Source organism: Saccopteryx leptura, chromosome 1, assembly GCF_036850995.1.
Source record: "Saccopteryx leptura isolate mSacLep1 chromosome 1, mSacLep1_pri_phased_curated, whole genome shotgun sequence".
Classification (NCBI taxonomy): Eukaryota; Metazoa; Chordata; class Mammalia; order Chiroptera; family Emballonuridae; genus Saccopteryx; species Saccopteryx leptura.
The window spans coordinates 251,785,940-251,806,286 of NC_089503.1; the positions used below are offsets into that span (position 1 = coordinate 251,785,940).

Sequence of the window (20,347 nt, forward strand, 5' to 3'; positions counted from 1 at the left end):
ATAATTTATTCACGTGATTTAAAATCTCAAATGTGCAAAAAGGGTGTAAAAGGACAAAGGATTCCCTTCCCAGACACCCTTCCCCTTGACAGCCAGTGTAAAGTTTTTAGTCTGTCTACAGAGATACTTTACTTCTTGCGATGCTTAATTGTGTTTTTTTTTATATTTTTCACATACATGACAGACATTTGGCATCTTCTCCTCTGTCCCCGCCCCTCCTTAAAGATCTTTCTTAAATAGAGCTCGAAATTAAAGAAAAGTTTGGTAAAATTAGTGGCATGAGTATTCTGATGTCTAAGTTAGATTGTTCCAGGTCACTGACAAAAGCAAATAACATTCTTTAACATGAACTGGCTTTAACACTAAAATTAGAGATCAGCAAAGCCTTGACACAGCAAATAAGCTCAGAAGCAGGGTAATTTGACTAACAGCACTACCAAGTGGTGGCACAGGGAAAGTTTCTAGTTTTCTGACTCCCAAGGCTAAACCAGCGATTTTCAAAAGGTGTGCCACAAGAATTAAATTCTGCCTGACCTGTGGTGGCACAGTATATAAAGCATTGACCTGGAACACTGATGTCACCAGTTTGAAACCCCAGACTTGCCTGGTCAAGGCACATATGAGAAGCAACTACTACTAGTTGATGCTTCCCGCTTGTAGTCCCCTCCTCGCCCCCTTTCATTCCCTCTTTCTCTGTCACTCTCCTCTCTAAAAATCAATAAAGAAAAAATTTTAAAAAAGTAAGTTCTTTCTACTGGTTCTACTGGCTTGGGCGGATGTAAGCCCATGGTATACAGCTTGATGTGTCTTTTTTTAAGACTTGATTCATTTTAGAGAGACAGAGGGAAAGGGGGAGGAGCAGGAAGCATCAACTCTCATATGTGCCTTGACCAGGCAAGTCCAGAGTTTCAAACCTCAGCGTTCCAGGTCGACACTTTATCCACTGCACCACCACAGGTCTGGCATTGATGTGTCTTTCACACCTTACTCCAATCATTTATTCAATCACCCTCTCACCTAAGGGGCCTTTGCACTGGCTCTACTGTCTGCCTGAAGCACTTTTTCCTCCATATTCAGAGCTTCCCTCTTTCAAATCTCAGCTCCACCTCCTCAGAGAGATCTTCCTACCTTGACTACTATTTCTTTCTTTCTTTTTCTTTTTACAGAGACAGAGAGAGAGTCAGAGATAGTGACACACAGACAGGAACAGAGAGAGATGAGAAGCATCAATTATCAGTTTTTCGTTGCAACACCTTAATTGTTCATTGACTGCTTTCTCATATGTGCCTTGACCTCGGGCCTTCAGCAGACCAAGTAACCGCTTGCTTGAGCCAGCGACCTTGGGTCCAAGCTTGTGAGCTTTTAGCTCAAGCCAGATGAGCCTGCACTCAAGCTGGCTACCTCGGGGTCTCGATCCTGGGTCCTCTGCATCCCAGTCCGACACTATCCACTGTGCCACTGCCTGGTCAGGCTTGACTACTATTTCTTAAAGAGCACTGTCCAATTAATTCTGTTTTATTTTTCTTTAAAGTATCACCACCTATTAAATATTTAGTTTTGTCTCCCTTGTAAGATAGTAAACTGAGCCTGACCAGGCGGTGGCGCAATGAATGGAGTGTCAGACTGGGATGCAGAGGACCCAGGTTAAAAATCCCGAGGTCACCGGCTTGAGCATGGGATCATAGACATGACCACATGGTTGCTGGCTTGAGCCCAAGGTCGCTGGCTTGAGAAAGGGGTCGCTCACTCTGCTAGAGCCCACCAGTCAAGGCACATATGAGAAAGCAATCAATGAACAACGAAGAATTATTGCTTATCCCTCCCTTCCTGCCTGTGTGTTCCTCTGTCTCTGTCTCTCTTGCTAAAAGTAAACTGAGACCAAGCAGCAAGGTTCTTTCTTGTTCACTCCTGTATATCTTTTTCTTTGGGGGGGGGTTGGCGGTGAGAAGAGGGTAGATAGCAGGACATACACCCTGACCAGATCACTTGGCAAGCCCCGTCAGGGCCAGTGCTGGAATCAACAAAGCTATCCTCAGCACCTGGGCTGATGCTCAAACCATTCGAGCCACTGACAGTGGGAGGGGAAGAGAGAGGGCAGGGGGAGAAGCAGATGGTCGCTTCTCCCATGTGCCCAGACCAGGAATCAACCCCAGGATGTCCATATGCCAGGCTAATGCTCTAGCCATTGAGCTAGTTTTTCAGGCCCACTCTTGTATATCTTGGTTGCTCTTGTATATCTACTATATAAAGTACCTGGCTTAGAGTGTTCTAAACAGTGAGTGAGTGAGTGCATGGGTCACCAACCACACCTGCCCCCCACTATGCCCAAGTCAGCCCAACTTCACAGATGGATTACCAAAATGGAACTCCCCACACTCTTTAATCTACTTTTTTTTTTAATTAAAGTATAATATATACAATCATAAGTGTACAGCCCAGCAAATGTTCTATAGTATATATCTCTGTGAACACCACCCCAATCAAAATAAAGAACATTGTCACCACCCCAGGAATTCCTTACTGCCCTTAGTCAATCCCCAATCCTTTCCTTTTTTTTTCTTTTTTTTTGTATTTTTCTGAAGTTGGAAATGGGGAGGCAGTCAGACAGATTCCCACATGCTCCCGACTGGGATCCACCTGGCATGCCCACCAGGGGGCGATGAACTGCCCATCTGGGGTGTTGCTCTGTTGCAACCAGAGCCACTCTAGCGCCTGAGGCAGAGGCCATGGAGCCATCCTCAGCGCCTGGGCCAACTTTGCTCCAATGGATCCTCAGCTGCAGGAGGGGAAGAGAAAGACAGAGAGGAAGGAGAGAGGGAGGGGTGGAGAAGCAGATGGGCGCTTCTCCTGTGTGCCCTGGCTGGGAATCGAACCCGGTACTCCATGCCAGGCCGACGGTCTACCACTGAGCCAACCGGCCAGGGCCCCAATCCTTTTCTTAAATTACCAGGATTAGCTTTATCTGTTCTAGAATGTTACAGATTTGGAAACATACAGCATTACCTTATGTGTTTTTTAGTTGTCTGGGCCATTTTGAGTATTTGGCTAGCCTGTAACTGGTCAGCACAACTGTACCTGCATGCCTCCTTTTCAAAAGGGCAGTGATCCTGCCTGACCAGGTGGTAGTGCAGTGGATAGAGCTTCGGACTGGAACGCAGAGGACCCAGGTCGCCAGCTTGAGCACAGGCTCATCCAGCTTGAGTGTGGGCTCACTAGCTTGAGTCCAAAGGTCACTGACGTGAAGCCCAAGGTTGCTGGCTTGAGCAAGGGGTCACTTGGTCTGCTGTAGCCTCCCAGTCAAGGCACATATGAAAAAGCAATCAATGAACAACTAAGGTGCCACAACGAAGAATTGATGTTTCTCATCTCCTTCCTGTCCTTATCTGTACCTCTCTCTGACTCTATCTCTGTCAAAAGTAAATAAATAAAGAAACAAATAAATAAATGGGCAGTAGGGCAGTGATCTCACTCCCCCTGGCTTGGTCTCATCCTGGATCATTCTGGATCAATACCTCTCAGAATTGCAAATCACAGTCGTGAATGCTGGCCAATCCAAGAAGAAAAGACCTTGGGTAAATTCTGTAGGTAATTCACAGACAATCCAGGAGAGCAGGAGGAGCTGGCCTTGAAGGCCATGCAACCAGGAGCAGCTGCCAAGGACACAGTGGAGACAATCACATGGCCCTACCCTCTTGGAGCTGAACTAGAGGGAGGGGCAGGCAATAAAATAAGCAAAGTATGTAATATACCATAGTGGCAAGAGCAATGGACAAAAATAAGGGCAGGGGGGAATGGCTGGGGCAAGTACAATATTAAGTCAGACAGTGCACAGGAAAGTCCTATGGGATGCTGAGGGATGAAAGGTAAGCAGATTGCCAGGAGAAAAGCCATCAGGCAGAGGAAACAGCCAGTGCAAAGTCCCAGAGCTTGACTGTGCTTATGGAAGCAGTAAGGAGTCTCAAAGCGAGGAAGGACGGGAGGAAGGGACATTCAGAAAAAGGCACATGGTTCCTATAGGACCCTGTGGACCCACATGCAGACAGTGGCTTTCTCCCTAGGCACACTGAAAACTATGGGAAGATTTGGGGCAGTGAAGGGATAGGATCCATCCTATCCTTCATTCTTCCCTTGTGCACACCTTCAAGTCCCTGCTTCTCTCTATCACCCCAGCTAAATCCAATTCTCTGTCTGCACCTCTCACCTTGGGAGTTGGGGGAAAAAAGAAGGAATCCCCCCCCCCAACAACTTCCCTGACGTTCCTTGTTTGTGTGGTGCTCCATCTTGCAACTAGATGATTTCTCATACTTCCACAGCTTCCAACATCTCCCTGTGCTCCACACTCAGCTGATGGCTTTTCTTTCTTTTTTTTTTTTTTTTTTTTTTTTAGGCTACACTTTTTTTTTTTAAATTTTATTTATTCATTTTAGAGAGGAGAGAGAAAGGGAGAGAGAGAGACAGAGAGGGAGAGAGAGAAGGTGGGGAGGAGCTGGAAGCATCAACTCCCATATGTGCCTTGACCAGGCAAGCCCAGGGTTTCGAACCGACGACCTCAGCATTTCCAGGTCGACGCTTTACCCACTGCGCCACCACAGGTCAGGCTTTCTTTTTTTTTTTTTGGTGAGAAAACAGTCACTCGTGTCCATGTTCTTTTTTTAAATTGATTTTATTTTTCTTTTTTTTTTCCTTATTTTTCTATTTTTTAAATTATTATTTTTTACAGAGACAGAGAGAGTCAGACAGAGAGACAGATAAGGACAGATAGGAAGGGAAAGAAATGAGAAGCATCAGTTCTTTGTTGCAGCACCTTAGTTGTTCAGTGAGTGCTTTCTCATATGTGCCTTGATTGGGGGGCTACAGCAGAGTGAGTGACCCTTTGCTCAAGCCAGTGACCTTGGGCTCAAACCAGTAACCTTGGGCTTTAAGCCAGCGACCTTTGGGCTTCAAGCCAGTGACCTTTGGGCTTAAGACATGACCATGGAGTCATGTTTATGATCCCACACTCAAGCCAGTGACCCCGCACGCAAGCTGGCGACCTCGGGGTTTCGAACCTGGGTCCTCTGGGTCCCAGTCGATGCTCTATCTGCTGCGCCACTTCCTGATCGGGCTAAAATTGATTTTAGAGAGAGAAGAAGGGAGAGAGAGAAACATTGATTTGTTGTTCTACAACAAAGTTATGCATAATAACAAAGTTTATTGCATAAATTATGATTTATGCATTTACTGTTGACTGCTGTGTATGCTGTGACTGGGGATTGAACCCATAACCTTGACGTTTTAGGACGATGCTCTAAGCAAGCTACTCAGCTGGGGTTTTGTATCCATATTCTGCCATCATAACCATGAACATTTGTGCCACGTTCCCTGCCTTCCACTTAGCCCCTGATGCCCCCCTCTGTTTTACCCCTGCAGCTACATTTTCTCCTCCTCTGCTCAGGGCTTAGACATCACCTCTGTGTACACTTATTCCCCAGCTGACCTCAATCAACACTGTGATTTGAAAGACCATCAAAACACTGACTATTCCCAATTGCATGCCTCCAGCCTGGAACGCTCATCAGAAGTCCAGTCACACACGTCCACCCATCTATATGACAGCTTTCCTTGGAAATGTTGCATTCAGTGAGTCCAAACTCAACCTACTTGTACAGGACACTGTCCTGCCCAGATCTCTTAGGATCTGCTTTATTTATTTGCAGCATTGCCAGGGTTTTGTGTGCTTTTGCATGACAACCTGCACCTGCAATTCTCGAGTGCACTACCCTGGGCTCTGGACCATCTTGCTCATGCACCTCTGCTACATATTCAGAGAATCAGAAGTGCCCGGGAGCTTAAACGTTTCCCTGGGGCCACCTTTAGTCAAATTCATACCAGTTCAGGACAACTCGGAAATATAATTTATCCTCCATCGCTCCCTGCAGGCAACAGGTGCCCTTTGCAGGATTCTGCCTGAGCTTGTTCCCTAAGAGCTCTGTTTACTTTTGTTTCTTTGGCTCCTCATTTTTTCACATTCTCCATATAATCAATCAGGTCAGCTCCATCTTCAAATTAAACCCCAAACTGGAAGCTTTTCATCATCTTCACCAAGATTATCTGAGTCCAGTCCACCATCAGTGTGCACCCGGAATAGTGCAGTAACTTCCTAAGTAGCTCAGTGCTTCTGTTTTGAGTCATAGTCTCACACAGTAGCCAGAGAGCTTGGAACATACATAACAGACCGGGAACTGAAATGCTGCTGTATACTGATAGCAATTCTAACACTGTGCTAAGCCCTTTATATTCAGTTGTTCTGAGCCCGTATACAGAGTGCTTGCTGTGTACCAGGCTCTACCCTGCCCTGGGATAAGATGGTAAAGAAGAGGCAAGACCTGGGTCCCCTATGAGCTGACATCCTGGGTGAGAAGGCTGACACTTAGTAAGTGAAAACACAAATAATTTCTGATTGTGACAAGTGCCATAAAGAAAATAAACAAGGTGATGTGGTTATCACCATGAGGCCAACTTTTAGATGAGCAGGGAAGTTTTCATGGAGATGATTCCTAAACTGAAAGTGAAAGGATGAGTAGCTAGCCATGCAAAGAGCCATGTGGAGAGCATTTCAGGCAGAAGCCCTGGGGCCAGAGCAGCTGGATGAACTAAGGGGGAGGTGATGGAGCAGATGGAACAGGGTCTTGGGGGCTGCAGTGAGGACTTTGGCTTGCACTGAGTAAAGTGAGAGCCATGGAGGGTTCTTGAGCAGAGAAGGGGCATGAACTCAGTTGTTCACAGGTCTGCTTCTACACCTGTGGGGGGAACAGTGGAGGCAGGGGGCAAAATGGCAGGAACTAGAGACCAGGGTGAGGGTCTGCACTGGTCTAGGTTAGTGATAATAGGGGCTGGGAGCTGAAGATATGGGGAGAAATGGGCAGTTAGCTTAGGAAATATTTTGGAGGCAGGGCTAACAGGAGCTTGGATAGGGAAAATATAAACTCTGAGGGCTGGAGGTGAACAAGGGAACCCAGAGAACATCAGTACAGGTTTGTGGGTATGTACTTTGGGGTCAAGGAGACCTGGATTCAAATGCTTTCTTGGCCCCTTTCCTGCTGGTTGGACAACACAGACATGTCACTCAATCTCTGTCTTAAATAATGGGGAGAGCAATAGAAGGAAGGTATGGCATGCAGATAGGAAGTACTAAAAAAAAAGTGGCTATTTAAGAAAATATTCGAGGGAAGGGGATATAGAAAGAAGAAAGGTTAAAATGGTGGGGCAGCCTACCCTGTGGTGGCGCAGTGGATAAAGCACATCGACCTGGAACACTGAGGTCGCCGGTTCAAAACCCTGGGCTTGCCTGGTCAAGGCACATATGGGAGTTGATGCTTCCTGCTCCTCTCTCCTCTCTATGAATTAAATAGTCTTTAAAAAAAATTTTAAAAAATGGTGGGGCACAAAGAAAATTAGATAGAAGATGACAGAGGACAATCTGACTTTGGGTGATGGGTATGCAACATAATTGAATGACAAGATAACCTGGACATATTACCTTTGAATATATGTATTCTGATTTATTGATGTCACCCCATTAAAAAAATAAAATTATAATAAAAAAAATGGTGGGGCACTTGGCTCAGAGGTGACTGTGACAGCTGGCACCAGGGGTCAGCAGCGAGCCTCCAGGCAGCCAGACGGTGCAACTTTGTAGGTCCCAAACAGCAAACCTGTGGCACCTTAGGTGCCTGGGCCAGGGACAAAAAGCAGGCTTGGGACCATGTGTCCATACCATGTGACCAAGGAGGGGAGCGGGAGGTGAACAGCACATGGCCGCCTTCCAGAGTCTAGGCACCAGAACCTAATAAGGGGCATTTGTTCAGGAGAAACCTGAGCCGGTAGCATGGTGGAATTCAGGTGCAGACAGGGGCCAGCAGACAGGGCTTCCTGGACCCCTTTCCCCTGGGTATAGTCACATCAGCTCAGAGAACCCCAGGGTAGTCAAAGCTGGGGTTCTCCCAACCAGCCTCCTACTGCCCCCAAAACACTCCAGGCCCAAGCTCTGTTACAATAGGCACTTTATTAGTGGTTGGAATGCAGTTACACGCAGGGGTGTGCAACAGAACGTGGGAGGGAGGGCTGGCAACACGCACAGGACATGGAGACCCTAGGCAGGAGTTTCTCCCTCTCTAGGATCCTGGAACAGTGCTGATGAACAAAGACATGAAGTTGGGGGCCTTAGGATATGGCAAAGAGGGAACCAGGAGGCCAGGTCCTGAGTTCAACAAATTTGGCAAACGGATCCTCAAGATGAGGTGACTGGGCAGGGGGCCCGGCGTGCATGTGGCATCTGCCCTGCACTCCTTCCCCTGAAATTGTCTCTTGGGTGGATTCAGTTTCTTTTCTCTCTTACAAAGAGAGCTGTGTCAATAACTGGCAGAGGAAGGGGAGAAATTCAGCCCAGCTCCTCCAGCCAGCCAGCAGGTTTCCATTAAGCAACTATTCACGGTCTCCTCCCTTCTGCACAAAGCAGTCTCCAAGAAGTCTCTCCCTCATCTCCCACCAACAAACAGGACATACTTCTGCGCCCTCAGCAGGAGACACCCCCACCTGGGCACGCATGCCATACCCCACTGTAGCCAGAAGGCACTCCTCAGTGGCCCCATCTTAGCTATTAAGACAGACAGAAAAAAGCTAACAGACCCTTTAATGCATAGCCAAGTTAAAAAAAAATAAGGAAATGCATGTGGCTGCCTGTGAGCCAGTTGTTCAGCTCTGAAGAAGGGTCTTAGTCCTGGTTTGAGCAGATACAAGTGAACAAAGGCCTTTAGGAGCTGGAGTTGACTGTGGCCATGGCCCCTGCAGACACAAACGCCATCCCACCGTAAGAGGGAACAGGAAGCTTGAGGCAGCCCACAGAGGTTGGACCCCATCACATGCCAGACTCATCAAGAACTCTCATAGGACTTCTTCCCATCTGGGCCAGTGAGGCCCAGAGTGACTCGTTGCAGCCTCGTGGGGGCCACCATGAAAAGTCTGACTGCCCCTTGGCATAGGGAGTCGATGCCACAAATCCTCCAGGTCCCTGGAAATTGGTGGTAATTGGATGACGGGGTGGCAGTGACAGGACTTCAGGTCAGCCCAAATAGGTTAAGGGTTCTGACCCAGCTGCTGAGCACCTAGTGGGAGATTTTGCAGGGAGATGGGGGAAGGTGGGGTCTTTAAGACTCCGCCAGCTTCCTGTTGGTCTTGTTCAAAAGCTTCTTGAGATTGGAAGACATGAAGTAAGGCCTCTCGGCCGAGCCATCATTCCTTTCCAGGTCCTCCACTGCGGAGACAGACCCCAAGCAGGTGGCATGAGGGGAGATCACAGGCAGGGGTCTCTGGGGACAGGGTGGGCAGGGGCCAAAGAAGCCTCAGAGGGTTAGGAAGCAAGACACACTAGGGCTGGAGAGGGGAAGACTAAAGCGGGCTTGGGAATGGGATACACACACACGCCCCCCACACTCCCAGGCCAGGAAGCCCGCATGTACCCCCCATCTACAAGGAGCCCTGCCAGGCCGCAAGCTGGCCTCCCTCCTTCTCTGCTCCTCCTATTCTTCGACTTCTGCCCGCTTCCCCTCCTCCGCACTCCCCTTCAACAGGATGTCTCTCAGTTCAGGCGACATGAAGTAGGGTCGCTCCTGAGAGCCGTCATTCCTTTCCAGGTCCTCACCTGGGCTCCCCCCAGGAACCGGCAGGGGGAAAATGGGGTGATCAGGAAGGGAGGGGAAGAGGGAGGCAGGGAAGAACAAGGAAGCCAGCAGGCATGGAGGAGAGGAAGAAAAAAGAGAAAACAACAAAAACAGACAGATTGAGAGACCAGAGTTAGTGGCAGCCACAGACTCCCCAACAAAGCTAGAACTTGGAAGCCAAGGGCCCAGGGGCAGAGCGTTCCAGCTGTAGTCTGAACCACAGAACAATAGGATGGAGCGGCTCTGAATGCAGGGAGGAAGCTGAGAGGGCATGCCAGGGCCCTACAATAAGGGACAGCCAGTCCCTGGGAAGCTGGGGGCATCAGGCAGGTGAATGTATAACACCATGGGAAGTTTTGCCCAGAGGGGAGAAGGGAGTGAGGGCCCAGCAAGAGTTGGGGTGAGGGGTCACTTACAGAAGCAGAGGAACAGTGTGTCCACACACATGCCATAGACGCTGAAGAAGCCATGGGCAATCAGATAGGAGCCAATGATCACAGTCTGGGTGAGAAGACAGGAGCTGTTGCCATCCCCAACTTCTTCCCAGGGGAACTCTCACCCACAGAAACCCTCACAGGGAGGGATCATGTAATTCCTCTGCTGATAAGTCCTCTTTAGAATAACAATCTAACTCCTCACCCCTGTGCACAGGGCCCTACCACCCAGAGGGCATTCTTTGCTCTCTTCAACCCCAGGGCCTTTGTACATGCTGCTGTCCTAACTTAGTCTAGTTTATTATGCTTCCTCATTGTTCTGCTTTAAGTTCAAACATCAAGCCCTCAGGTACCACTTCCTCCAAAAAGCCACCTCTGACATCTAGACCCTGTTTTATGCTCTTGTACTAAGCATCCCATCTCTGAGATCATCTGGCTGCAATTTTATGCATGTTTAGGGTATTACAGGTTTAATGCCCACATCCTCCCTAGATTGTGTCTGTCCTGATTACTGCAATATCTCCAGGTATTTGGTGACTCACAAGGCCTTGGGAGGTACCTAATAAACATTTACTGACCGAAATGAGTGGACCTTAGAGAGATTAAATAATTTTCCCAAAGTTATACATTCTAGAACTAGCAAAGAGAACTAAGATAAAAATCTAGGTCATAGGTCTCCAAGTCCTGTACTTAGATTTCATACTTCTTAGGGGTGATGACCTAATACCTTGAGGGTCTGTCACCTCCCTGTCCTTATTTCCCTCCTATACCAGCCACACTGGTTTCCTCATTGCCCCTGGTATGGTCCCACCATATCACTGCCCCTGGTATGGCCTCTGTCCTTGTTCCCTATGCCTGGTGGTTGCCTGTATTTCCTTCAGATCTTAGATCTGACATCACTGCCACAGTGAAACTGCCTGGACTCCCAGGCCTGCAAAAATCTTCCACCAGACTGCAAAAGTTCCCTAGAATTCTGCCCTGTGGCATGTACCAGTTTGCAATCTCATATCCACCCCTATCATTGTTGGTTAAAGTCTATTTACCTCTAAACTGTTAAGTCCTCTAGAGGGAAGCCCTTCCTCCCTCTGTTCCTGGTACATAGTAGGTACTTAGTAAATGTTTGTGGGAATAGATAACCAGTCCCCTACTTCTGACCTGTACCCATATCTGTTCAGTCAGAGGGGACCAGGTGAGTGAGTCCCAACACCATCTTCTTCCCTGACACTTGCCCATTCCCAAAGTTCCATACCAGTATAGGGACCCAGTAATAATTGAGAGGCGGTGCTGTGTCTTGTATGATTCTAATCCGGTGGGTGAAGAAGAAGAAAGCCAGGATCCCTGAAGAGGAGGAGGAAACGAGATGGTTGAGGGTTTTTACTAAAGAAAGTAGCCCGGCCCCAGAAGACCCAACCCATTACAGAAGAAGACATAGGGACACATCAGACAGGCAGGGTGAGCAGCACTCACCCACACTACCCACAATCAGAAGTTTGCCTAACAGGAAGAGGAAGTCAGTAACTTTGTCCAGGACAGCCACTCTGCAAGAGAGAGTGGGCAGCAGGTATGAATGTTGGCTCAGGGGAGGAGGGAGATGGTGAAAGGACAGTGTTCCCCTAACCTGATGATATTTCTCATCAACAGGAAGAAAGCGTTCTTGGCTGAGGTGCAGAAGTTGGTACCATAGATGGCAATCTGGAGGGAGGGAGAAGGGACAGATCAGGCCCCCTGGGTAGGAATGAGGGCTACTCCCACCCAATAGAAGCTGGTGAGTTGGTTCTGGACCCCAGACCTACTCACCATGATGTAGGCATTCCTGTTGAGGAATTTGATGAACTTCTCCAGGCACCAGAAGCAGCACTTGAGACAGGTCATGAGGAACTTGGCAAACTTGTTGTCCGCAGCTGGGAGAGAATGGAGGGATGCGAAGGTGAGGGGACAACCACTACCTCCTCACTATGCACGCTCACCACAGGGCAGGACTCCCAGAGCCCACCTTCTCAAAGAGACAAGGAGAGGAGACATGCTTTGATCCAGGATCCTTGGAGGGCCATGCCCTCAATGAGGAACCTAATCTTAAAGCTTCTCAGCCCAGCCTCAAAGATAGGAAACAATCACAACCCACACCGCTACTCTAGCCCTGCCTGCCAGGCGGACACCAATCCTTGCAGCCTCCCATAATACAACCAATTGCAGCCTCACAGCACCTCCGTTACAAAAAAGCAGTCTTAGACCTACCCTCCTGAGCACAAACCTTCTTATCAGGGACCATTTGTGGTCCAGAAGTATAGGCCCTGCCCTCTCAGAGGTAAGAACTCCACCCGGTGAGCTCTCAGCAGCTCCTCCTAAGCAGGAACCAATTACTGTCCCACCACTTTCGCCCTGTGCCAAGCAAGAACCAATGCCAATCTGCCTCTCAGTCCTGCCTCTCCAATTTAAGGCCAAAGCCCACAGCATTAGGGCCTCACCTTTCAGGCGTTGGTCCAAGTACTCCAGTATCACTCGGATGATCTGTACAATGGCCAGAATGAGGGCACCAAAGGCCAGGGAGCCTGTGTGATACCTGCCGGCCAAGGGCATGGTCAGTGGCTGGGCTAGGCTTCTTCCACCCATCCCACTCCCACTCTCAGCCCACTTAGCGTCCCACCTGAGGGCCCGGCTGAAGGCAGAGAAGAGCGGGAAGGCAGGCAGGTCATCTGGCTTGTGCAGGGCCCAGTAGTAGGAGGCAAAGGCCCCAGCTAGCGTAACCTGGCCTAGTGCCAGCACAAAGTTGGCCAGCCAGAAGAACATGAAGGCATTGAAGATCTGTAGGCCCAGCAGGGCCCGGTGGTAACCTGACTCACCACCATAGAAGGCGAACTGGCAGTGGGCTCCGGGACATAGGCGGGATTCATTGGAGGAGGGGAAGGTCTGTGGGAGGAATGCAGAGCCCAGTCACAACATAGAGACCTGGGGCTCAGAGTGGACCCTGGGCATCTGGTCTGGGTCAGATATACCATGGGGCGGAACAGAAGTCTTGGGAATCAGAGTTAAGTCAAGGGGTTGAGGGTTCAGGATTAGGGCTTATAAAAGCGGTTCTAGAAACAAGACTAGGGATCATGGAACAAACTCAGTGGGTCTCAGTGAAGCAGCAGAGGCTATTTTGGGGATCAGAGTAGGGACATGTATCAGTGGAGTGGCCACATGGACAGGATAGGAGTGGCAGAGACCAATATGAGGACCCCAGGTGTCAGGTTAGGGGCTTGTGGAAGGCAAGGAAAGAGTTTTAGAAGCAAGAACTGGCCCTCACTGGGTTAAGACAGTTGTGCGGGGGCTAACAAGTCAGACCTTTACTTCTCCATGACCCCCATATCCAGCACAGGGCAGACAGCAGGCACCAAATGCTTGTTGAATGGTCCCCAAGTTGGGATGAGAGGTTTCAGATCCTCTATGGGCAGATGGGGAAATAGCTGCCCCCTACCCCTGGACACCCACCTCAGGGTTGCAGGTTTTCCCAATAACTGGGCAGGTGGCGACATCATCAAAGATCTTATAAATGGCTTCATTGGAAGTGGACAGGAAGCTGGAGGCTCATTAAGGAACTCAAAGTCTGAGATTAGGGACTCTAGGGGCTTGGGGGAAAGGGTCCCTTCCCCCACCAAGTTTTGGGGCTGCCCCCAAACTGCAGATCACTTCCAGGCAAGTTTGGTCTTTAGCCATCCCTGGGATTGGGAACTGGGGTCTGACAGTGGATACACAGCAGTGCTGGCCCAATAGGCGATGCAAAGGCACAGCAGGAAGAAGGTGACCAGTGGGTACAGCATGGAGCACATCACATATCCCACAGCCCTGGGGAGGAGTAGAGACATGGGCATCAGGGCTCGAGCAGCCCTGGGATCACCCTAGCCCAACACCCTGTACCCACCTGCTGGCCTCTTTGATGAGTGCAATGGCAATGAGAATTCTCTTCCGTAGAAAGATGAGCAGCAAGATGATGATAACCTCAAGGATGCTCAGAATTATCACTGTAGGGGACAGAGGGTGGCTGAGTCTGCCAGCTGCCTGGGCTCCCCACTCCCTCCCAGGCCTAACTGGTGGCAGGGATGGGGGGGTTGGGACTCACTGAAGGCCATCCAGGTCTGTCGCAAGTGCAGGTACACACGGAGGTCTGTCTGAAAGCCAAGGTCCACCAGGGAGATGTCTGAGCCAGCTTCACCACGAAGTCGGGCATACTCCATGTAGCAGTGAAATATTCCTGCACAGAGAAATCACTATGCTACAGCCCACTGACTGCTCCCCCCAACATAGCAAAGCAAGTACAACCACCCCAATATAACAGAAGCAAAACTGGAGGCTAAATGGGGATGCTATTGTTCGCGCCTGCCTCAGGGCCATTGTACTTGCTGTTCCCACTTCTTGGTACATTCTCTCACCAACAGATCTCTTCACCTTCTGAAGAGACCTTCCAGAAACCCTTCCCCTTTTTAGAATCTTACCCTTTCACTTTCCAACTTCTTATCCCCCTTCTCTGCTTTGACATCCTAAAGAATTTCCTGGTTTGTTTCTTGTCTATTTGTCCCATACCCCAGGAATATAAGCTCCACAGGAGCAAGGATTTGTCCTGTTTTATTCATTGCTATAAGCCTCCCACCTAGAAAACTGCCTAGGACACAGTAGGCACTCAGTACATTTTTAGTGAGTGAGTGAATGAATGAATAGGTGTCAGGAGGCTGTGTGGCCTGATGTTTTCCTCTGACTCCCTTGCAACTCTGTAACAATGATTCAGGGTAGGAAGGGGTAGCATTAGGAATTTTCAGCATTCTTCTTAGCTCTTTGTAGAAGAAATTTACAAAATAAAAATAAAGTAAAAATAAGTCTAGTTGCCTAAAATGCCAGCATCCAGCTAGAAACTGCTATTAACATGAATATTTTAATATGTGTCTTCAAATTGGGTTGCATATCAGGCTATCTTTCCTCCTGGAAAGTATAAATGAATAATCAGAATACAAAACAGTGGGTTTTGAGCTAGGGCTCTGGGTTCCCTAGGCCTTGGCTCTCCCATCTCCTCCACACACTATCTTCTCATCAAGCCTCCTAACACGTAAGTATCTATTATCCCATTTTATGAAAGAAGAAATTGAGCCACAATGAGGATGAATCACTTGACCAGGGTCATGTAGTAAGAAAGGTGGCAGAGGCCTGACTGGGCGGTGGCGCAGTGGATAGAGTGTCGGACTGGGATGCAGAGGACCCGGGTTTAAGACCCCGAGGTCGCCAGCTTGAGCGCGGGCTCATCTGGTTTGAGCAAAGCTCACTAGCTTGGACCCAAGGTCGCTGGCTCAAGCAAGGGGTTACTCAGTCTGCTGAAGGCCCATGGACAAGGCACATATGAGAAAGCAATCAATGAACAACTAAGGTGTCGCAACGAAAAACTAATGATCGATGCTTCTCATCTCTCTCCGTTCCTGTCTGTCCGTCCCTATCTCTGACTCTCTCTCCGTCACTGTAAAAAAAAAAAAATAGGAAAATACTTCAATAAAACTAAAATAATCCAGCATTTAAAAAAAAAAAAAGGCCCTGGCCGGTTGGCTCAGCGGTAGAGCGTCGGCCTAGCGTGCGGAGGACCCGGGTTCGATTCCCGGCCAGGGCACACAGGAGAAGCGCCCATTTGCTTCTCCACCCCTCCGCCGCGCTTTCCTCTCTGTCTCTCTCTTCCCCTCCCCCAGCCGAGGCTCCATTGGAGCAAAGATGGCCCGGGCGCTGGGGATGGCTCCTTGGCCGCTGCCCCAGGTGCTAGAGTGGCTCTGGTCGCAACATGGCGACGCCCAGGATGGGCAGAGCATCGCCCCCTGGTGGGCAGAGCGTCGCCCCTGGTGGGCGTGCCGGGTGGATCCCGGTCGGGCGCATGAGGGAGTCTGTCTGACTGTCTCTCCCTGTTTCCAGCTTCAGAAAAATGAAAAAAAAACAAACAAACAAATAAAAAAAAAAAAAGAAAAGAAAGGTAGCAGAGCTGGCATTTGAACCCCCAGCTTTCTGGTGCCAGGGCATGCATCCTTAGCCACTGTTTTAAGCAGTCTACTTGCAAATGCCTTTTGGTGTCAATAATATACAGATCCAGGCCCAGGTTTGGAAGACTATGATTTAACCCTTCCCCCCACAATGAGCCCTGAGACTGTTTCCCAGTGTCTGCTGTCATAAACAACACTGAGATAAACATCTCCACAAATCTGCCAAGTAAAAGACAGAGGACATCTGATAACTTAGTGATTTTCAACCTTTTTCATCTCATGGCACACATAAACTAATTACTAAAATTCGGTGGCATACCCAAAAATATATTTTTTGCTGATCTGACAAAAAAATAGGTAGAATTTTTATTTGTTCATATTGGATGCTATTGTTATGTTGACTATTGTCATTTTTTTACTTGACAGTTTAAGGGAAAAGAGATCAGTGCCCCTGACTAAATAATCAGGTATTGCATGTTTTTGTTTTTGTGACAGAGACAGAGAGAGGGACAGATAAGAGACAGACAGGAAGGGAGAGAGATGAGAAGCATCAATTCTTCGTTGTGGCACCTTAGTTGTTCATTGATTGCCTTCTCATATGTGCCTTGACCAGGGCCTACAGCAGAGCGAGTAACCCTTTGTTCAAGCCAGCGACCTTGGGTTCAAGCTGGTGAGTCTTGCTCAAACCAGATGAGCTCATGCTCAAGCTGGTGACCTAGGGGTTTCAAACCTGGGTCCTCCGCATCCCAGTCTGATGCTCTATCCACTGTGCCACCGCCTGGTCAGGCAGGTATTGCGTGTTTTAAATTTTTTTGGCTGTTGCCCTGGCAGGGTAGCTCAGTTGGTAAGAGCATTCTTTCTATACTTCAAGGTTGCAGGTTTGATCCCTGGTCAGAGTATATACAAGAATCAACCAATGAACCTGATCTGTGGTGGCGCAGTGGATAAAGCATTGACCTGGAATACTGAGGTCGCTGGTTTGAAACCCTGGGCTTGCCTGCTCAAAGTACATATAGAAATTGATGTTTTCTACTCCTCCCTGCCTTCTCTCTCTCTCTCTCTCTCTCTCTTCTCTCTAAATGAATAAAAAAAAAAAGAATCAACCAATGAATGCATAAATAAGTGAAACAACAATTTGATTTCTCTCTCTCTCTACCCCCTCTCTAAAATCAATCAATAAATTTAAAAATTATTAAATAAAAAATTACTGCTGCACACCAGTGTGCCGTGACACACAGGTTGGAAGTCGCTGGCTTAGAAGAAGATTCTGCTGGGCTAGTGCCAGGTCAAAGAGCATGAGCATATTGTGGACTATGGGGAGAGGAAGGGGAAGAAAGGGGTAGACGCACCATAGCCCAGTACCAGAATCACCATGACGATCATCACCCAGACCATAATGCCAGCCAGGAAGCGTAATAGCACGATGAACAGGAGGCTCATAAACATGGCGATGACCAGGCCTCTGGGGGATAAAATGAGGGCATGAGCGGGCCCCACCCTCTCACCAGCTTCAGATTGCCCAGCACTGGAAAAGCCACGATTCTTCCCATCTTACATGACAATCCAGTACCAGGAGACTGTGTAATCTTCAAATATCCGCATGGCCAGCTGCCGAGCCTCCAGGACCCCGTTGGCCTTCCTGGGGTAAGGCAGACGAGGGTAGTGTCAGACCCCCCCAACTGGTCCTGCCCCAGGAGATGCCATGCCCTACCCAGAAAAGTGCAATGCCAGTGTGAAGGGCCGCAATCCTCACTTGGCACCCTCAATCAGCTCAGTGATGTTTTTGCGAACGCCGTCCCCATCCTCATAGGTCGTCTCATTGCCCACCATGAGGACCCCTTTGTGGGTACGGATGGCTGGGAAGCATCGTCGGGCCACTGAATAGAGCAGGGGATGGGATAGCAGTCAATCTGAGCCCCTGACACCTTTTCACAGCCCACCCGAGCTCACAGGACACCAGACTCACAGGGTGTGCTAGGAGTGAGGACAGGGGGGCAGTCTCCATCCCGAAGCACCTCAACCACAGCCTGTAAAAAGAGGGGGCAGTTAATCCTCAGACTAGCACCCCCAACCGGGCCCTGCCTAGACTCCCCTCACCTTGTTGTTCTGGAAGCCAGGCACACAGAATTGCCGGTAGTACTCAAAGTCCTTGGAAGCGTGAGAATTCAGATAGGTAAGGTATCGGTCGGGGCACTTCTCCACGCAGATCTTGCAGGGGCAGGAAGCAGGATTGGGTGGGGTCAGACATCTGATCCCCACTCAGAACACAAGTTCCACCTCCCATTCACCAGGGAAGAAAGGACCTGGTAATGGAAATGGGGGACAGAAAAGGGGACAGGGAAGGGACAAGGTACCTGAGGGGTGGGACACTGGAATTCCAGCAGGACCAGGGGGCTGGCACACTTCACAATGTTGAAATAAAACAGGTAGGGTTTGTTCCTGGGTTTGGGGAAGGGAGATGGAAACTGTCAATACCTCTCAATCATCCTATATAAAATATCTTAATGAAAACAACAATATCACTACAGCAGCAGCAATTCTATGCCAGGTGCTGTTTTAAGCTCTGTACACATATAGGCTCATTTAACCATCAAAATCCCCATTTTGGAGATGGGCAAATAAGGCCTAGAGAGGGCGAGACACTTGCCCAAGGTCACACAGCCAGGGAAAGGCACAGCCCTTACTTTTATAGGCAAAGTAAAAGAACTCTCTTTTTTACCTCAGGTGTTCATGACCATTTGACATCAGATCCGATACTGTTTCCTCTCTGTCTCTCCCCTAAAACATGGGCCTCCAAAGGCCAAGACTCTTAATGTCTCATTTAATGCTGTGTCCCCACAGCCTAGAACAGTGGTTGGGAATAGTGGGAGTTTTATAAATATTTGTTGACTGAACTAATGGATGGATGGAGGTGGGCGAAGCCTAGAACCTTCTCCCCAGAGCTCATGAAGCTCTCCTGCCCACTTCTCCCCAGACCTACCAGGCCCTAAGGAGCTAGACTTACGCATTTTTCGTGCCCTTCTGCCCGCAGAACTCGCCTCGGCTATCGGTGGGGTAGATCACCTTTCGAGGATCTCCATGGGTCCAAGCTGTGAAGTAATCCAGGAATGTTGAGGCATTGCCTAATTCCATTCCTCAGCACCAGCCCACTCTTGCCCCTGGAGATGTGGCTTGCCCTCTCACCATGGAACCGTGAGTTCTGTCCACTCCTTCACTCACCTATGATTCCTACAGCCACATAGCCCACAATGGACAGGAGGAGGAACACACAACAAATGACGTCTGTGCAACCCCTAGGAACAAGGGACAGTGTTAGGGTGAGAGCCTTGCTGCCCTGAGCATCATGCACCCATTTACCCTGCTCACATACTCACAGCCCTGCATTATTTGGACACATATTGCTGAGTTATGCAAATGCTATATACCAAAGGCCATGTGCATTTTATTATTTTTTGTTGTTGTTTTTTGTTTTTGCATTTTTCCGAAGCTGGAAACGGGGAGGCAGTCAGACAGACTCCCGCATGTGCCTGACCGGGATCCACACGGCATGCCCACCAGGGGGCGATGCTCTGCCCATCTTGGGGTGTTGCTCTGCCGCAATCAGAGGCATTCTAGAGCCTGAGGCAGAGGCCACAGAGCCATCCTCAGCGCCCGGGCAAACTTTGCTCCAGTGGAGCCTTGGCTGCGGGAGGGGAAGAGAGAGACAGAGAGGAAGGAGAGGGGGAGGGGTGGAGAAGCAGATGGGCGCTTCTCCTGTGTGCCCTGGCCGGGAATCGAACCCGGGACTCCTGCACGCCAGGCCGACGCTCTACCACTCAGCCAACCGGCCAGGGCCCATGTGCATTTATTTATTTATTTATTATTATTTTTTTTTAGTAAAAGGCCAAAGATTTATGCGATCTGAAGAGAAACGAGAGCATCCATGTGCATTTTAAATGTCAACACCTATAGCTACACTGTCCTCAAAGTAGGTTGCAACAATGTGAAGCTTTCTTTTGATTGAGAGTGTCCATTTCCTCACATCTTTACCAGCATTACATATTGTTTTTTAAAATAAAACTAAATATGAACATGATAAAAAATACACAAACATAGTAAAAATTAAAAACCACAAAATGGGACCAGACCTGTGGAGGCACAGTGGATAAAGCGTTAACCTGGAATGCTGAGGTCACCAGTTCAAAGCCCTGTGCTTACCCGGTTAAGGCACACACAAGAATCAACTACTACA

At 48.9% G+C, this 20,347-nt stretch overlaps 1 protein-coding gene across 3 annotated transcripts in view; it reads right to left on the minus strand.

Annotated features, from left to right (window-relative positions):
- Positions 1-8,025: 8,025 nt before the first annotated feature.
- SLC44A2 (solute carrier family 44 member 2 (CTL2 blood group)) overlaps positions 8,026-20,347 on the minus strand; it is a 31,041-nt gene continuing 18,719 nt past the window's right edge. For 2 of the 3 annotated variants that reach the window (XM_066346391.1, XM_066346381.1), the window contains exons 3-22: positions 19,336-19,409; positions 19,121-19,205; positions 18,471-18,555; positions 18,214-18,324; positions 18,083-18,143; positions 17,870-17,993; positions 17,672-17,755; positions 17,466-17,578; positions 14,232-14,363; positions 14,034-14,133; positions 13,865-13,957; positions 13,604-13,691; positions 12,777-13,039; positions 12,598-12,692; positions 11,930-12,033; positions 11,751-11,824; positions 11,600-11,670; positions 11,382-11,470; positions 10,115-10,199; positions 8,026-9,679 (exon numbers count right to left, since the gene is read on the minus strand). In XM_066346391.1, the coding sequence (XP_066202488.1) occupies positions 9,558-9,679; positions 10,115-10,199; positions 11,382-11,470; positions 11,600-11,670; positions 11,751-11,824; positions 11,930-12,033; positions 12,598-12,692; positions 12,777-13,039; positions 13,604-13,691; positions 13,865-13,957; positions 14,034-14,133; positions 14,232-14,363; positions 17,466-17,578; positions 17,672-17,755; positions 17,870-17,993; positions 18,083-18,143; positions 18,214-18,324; positions 18,471-18,555; positions 19,121-19,205; positions 19,336-19,409 (2,053 nt within the window). In that variant the 3' untranslated portion in view covers positions 8,026-9,557. The remainder of the gene's footprint in view (positions 9,680-10,114; positions 10,200-11,381; positions 11,471-11,599; positions 11,671-11,750; positions 11,825-11,929; positions 12,034-12,597; positions 12,693-12,776; positions 13,040-13,603; positions 13,692-13,864; positions 13,958-14,033; positions 14,134-14,231; positions 14,364-17,465; positions 17,579-17,671; positions 17,756-17,869; positions 17,994-18,082; positions 18,144-18,213; positions 18,325-18,470; positions 18,556-19,120; positions 19,206-19,335; positions 19,410-20,347) is intronic. The other variant, XM_066346400.1, reaches the window with a different exon arrangement.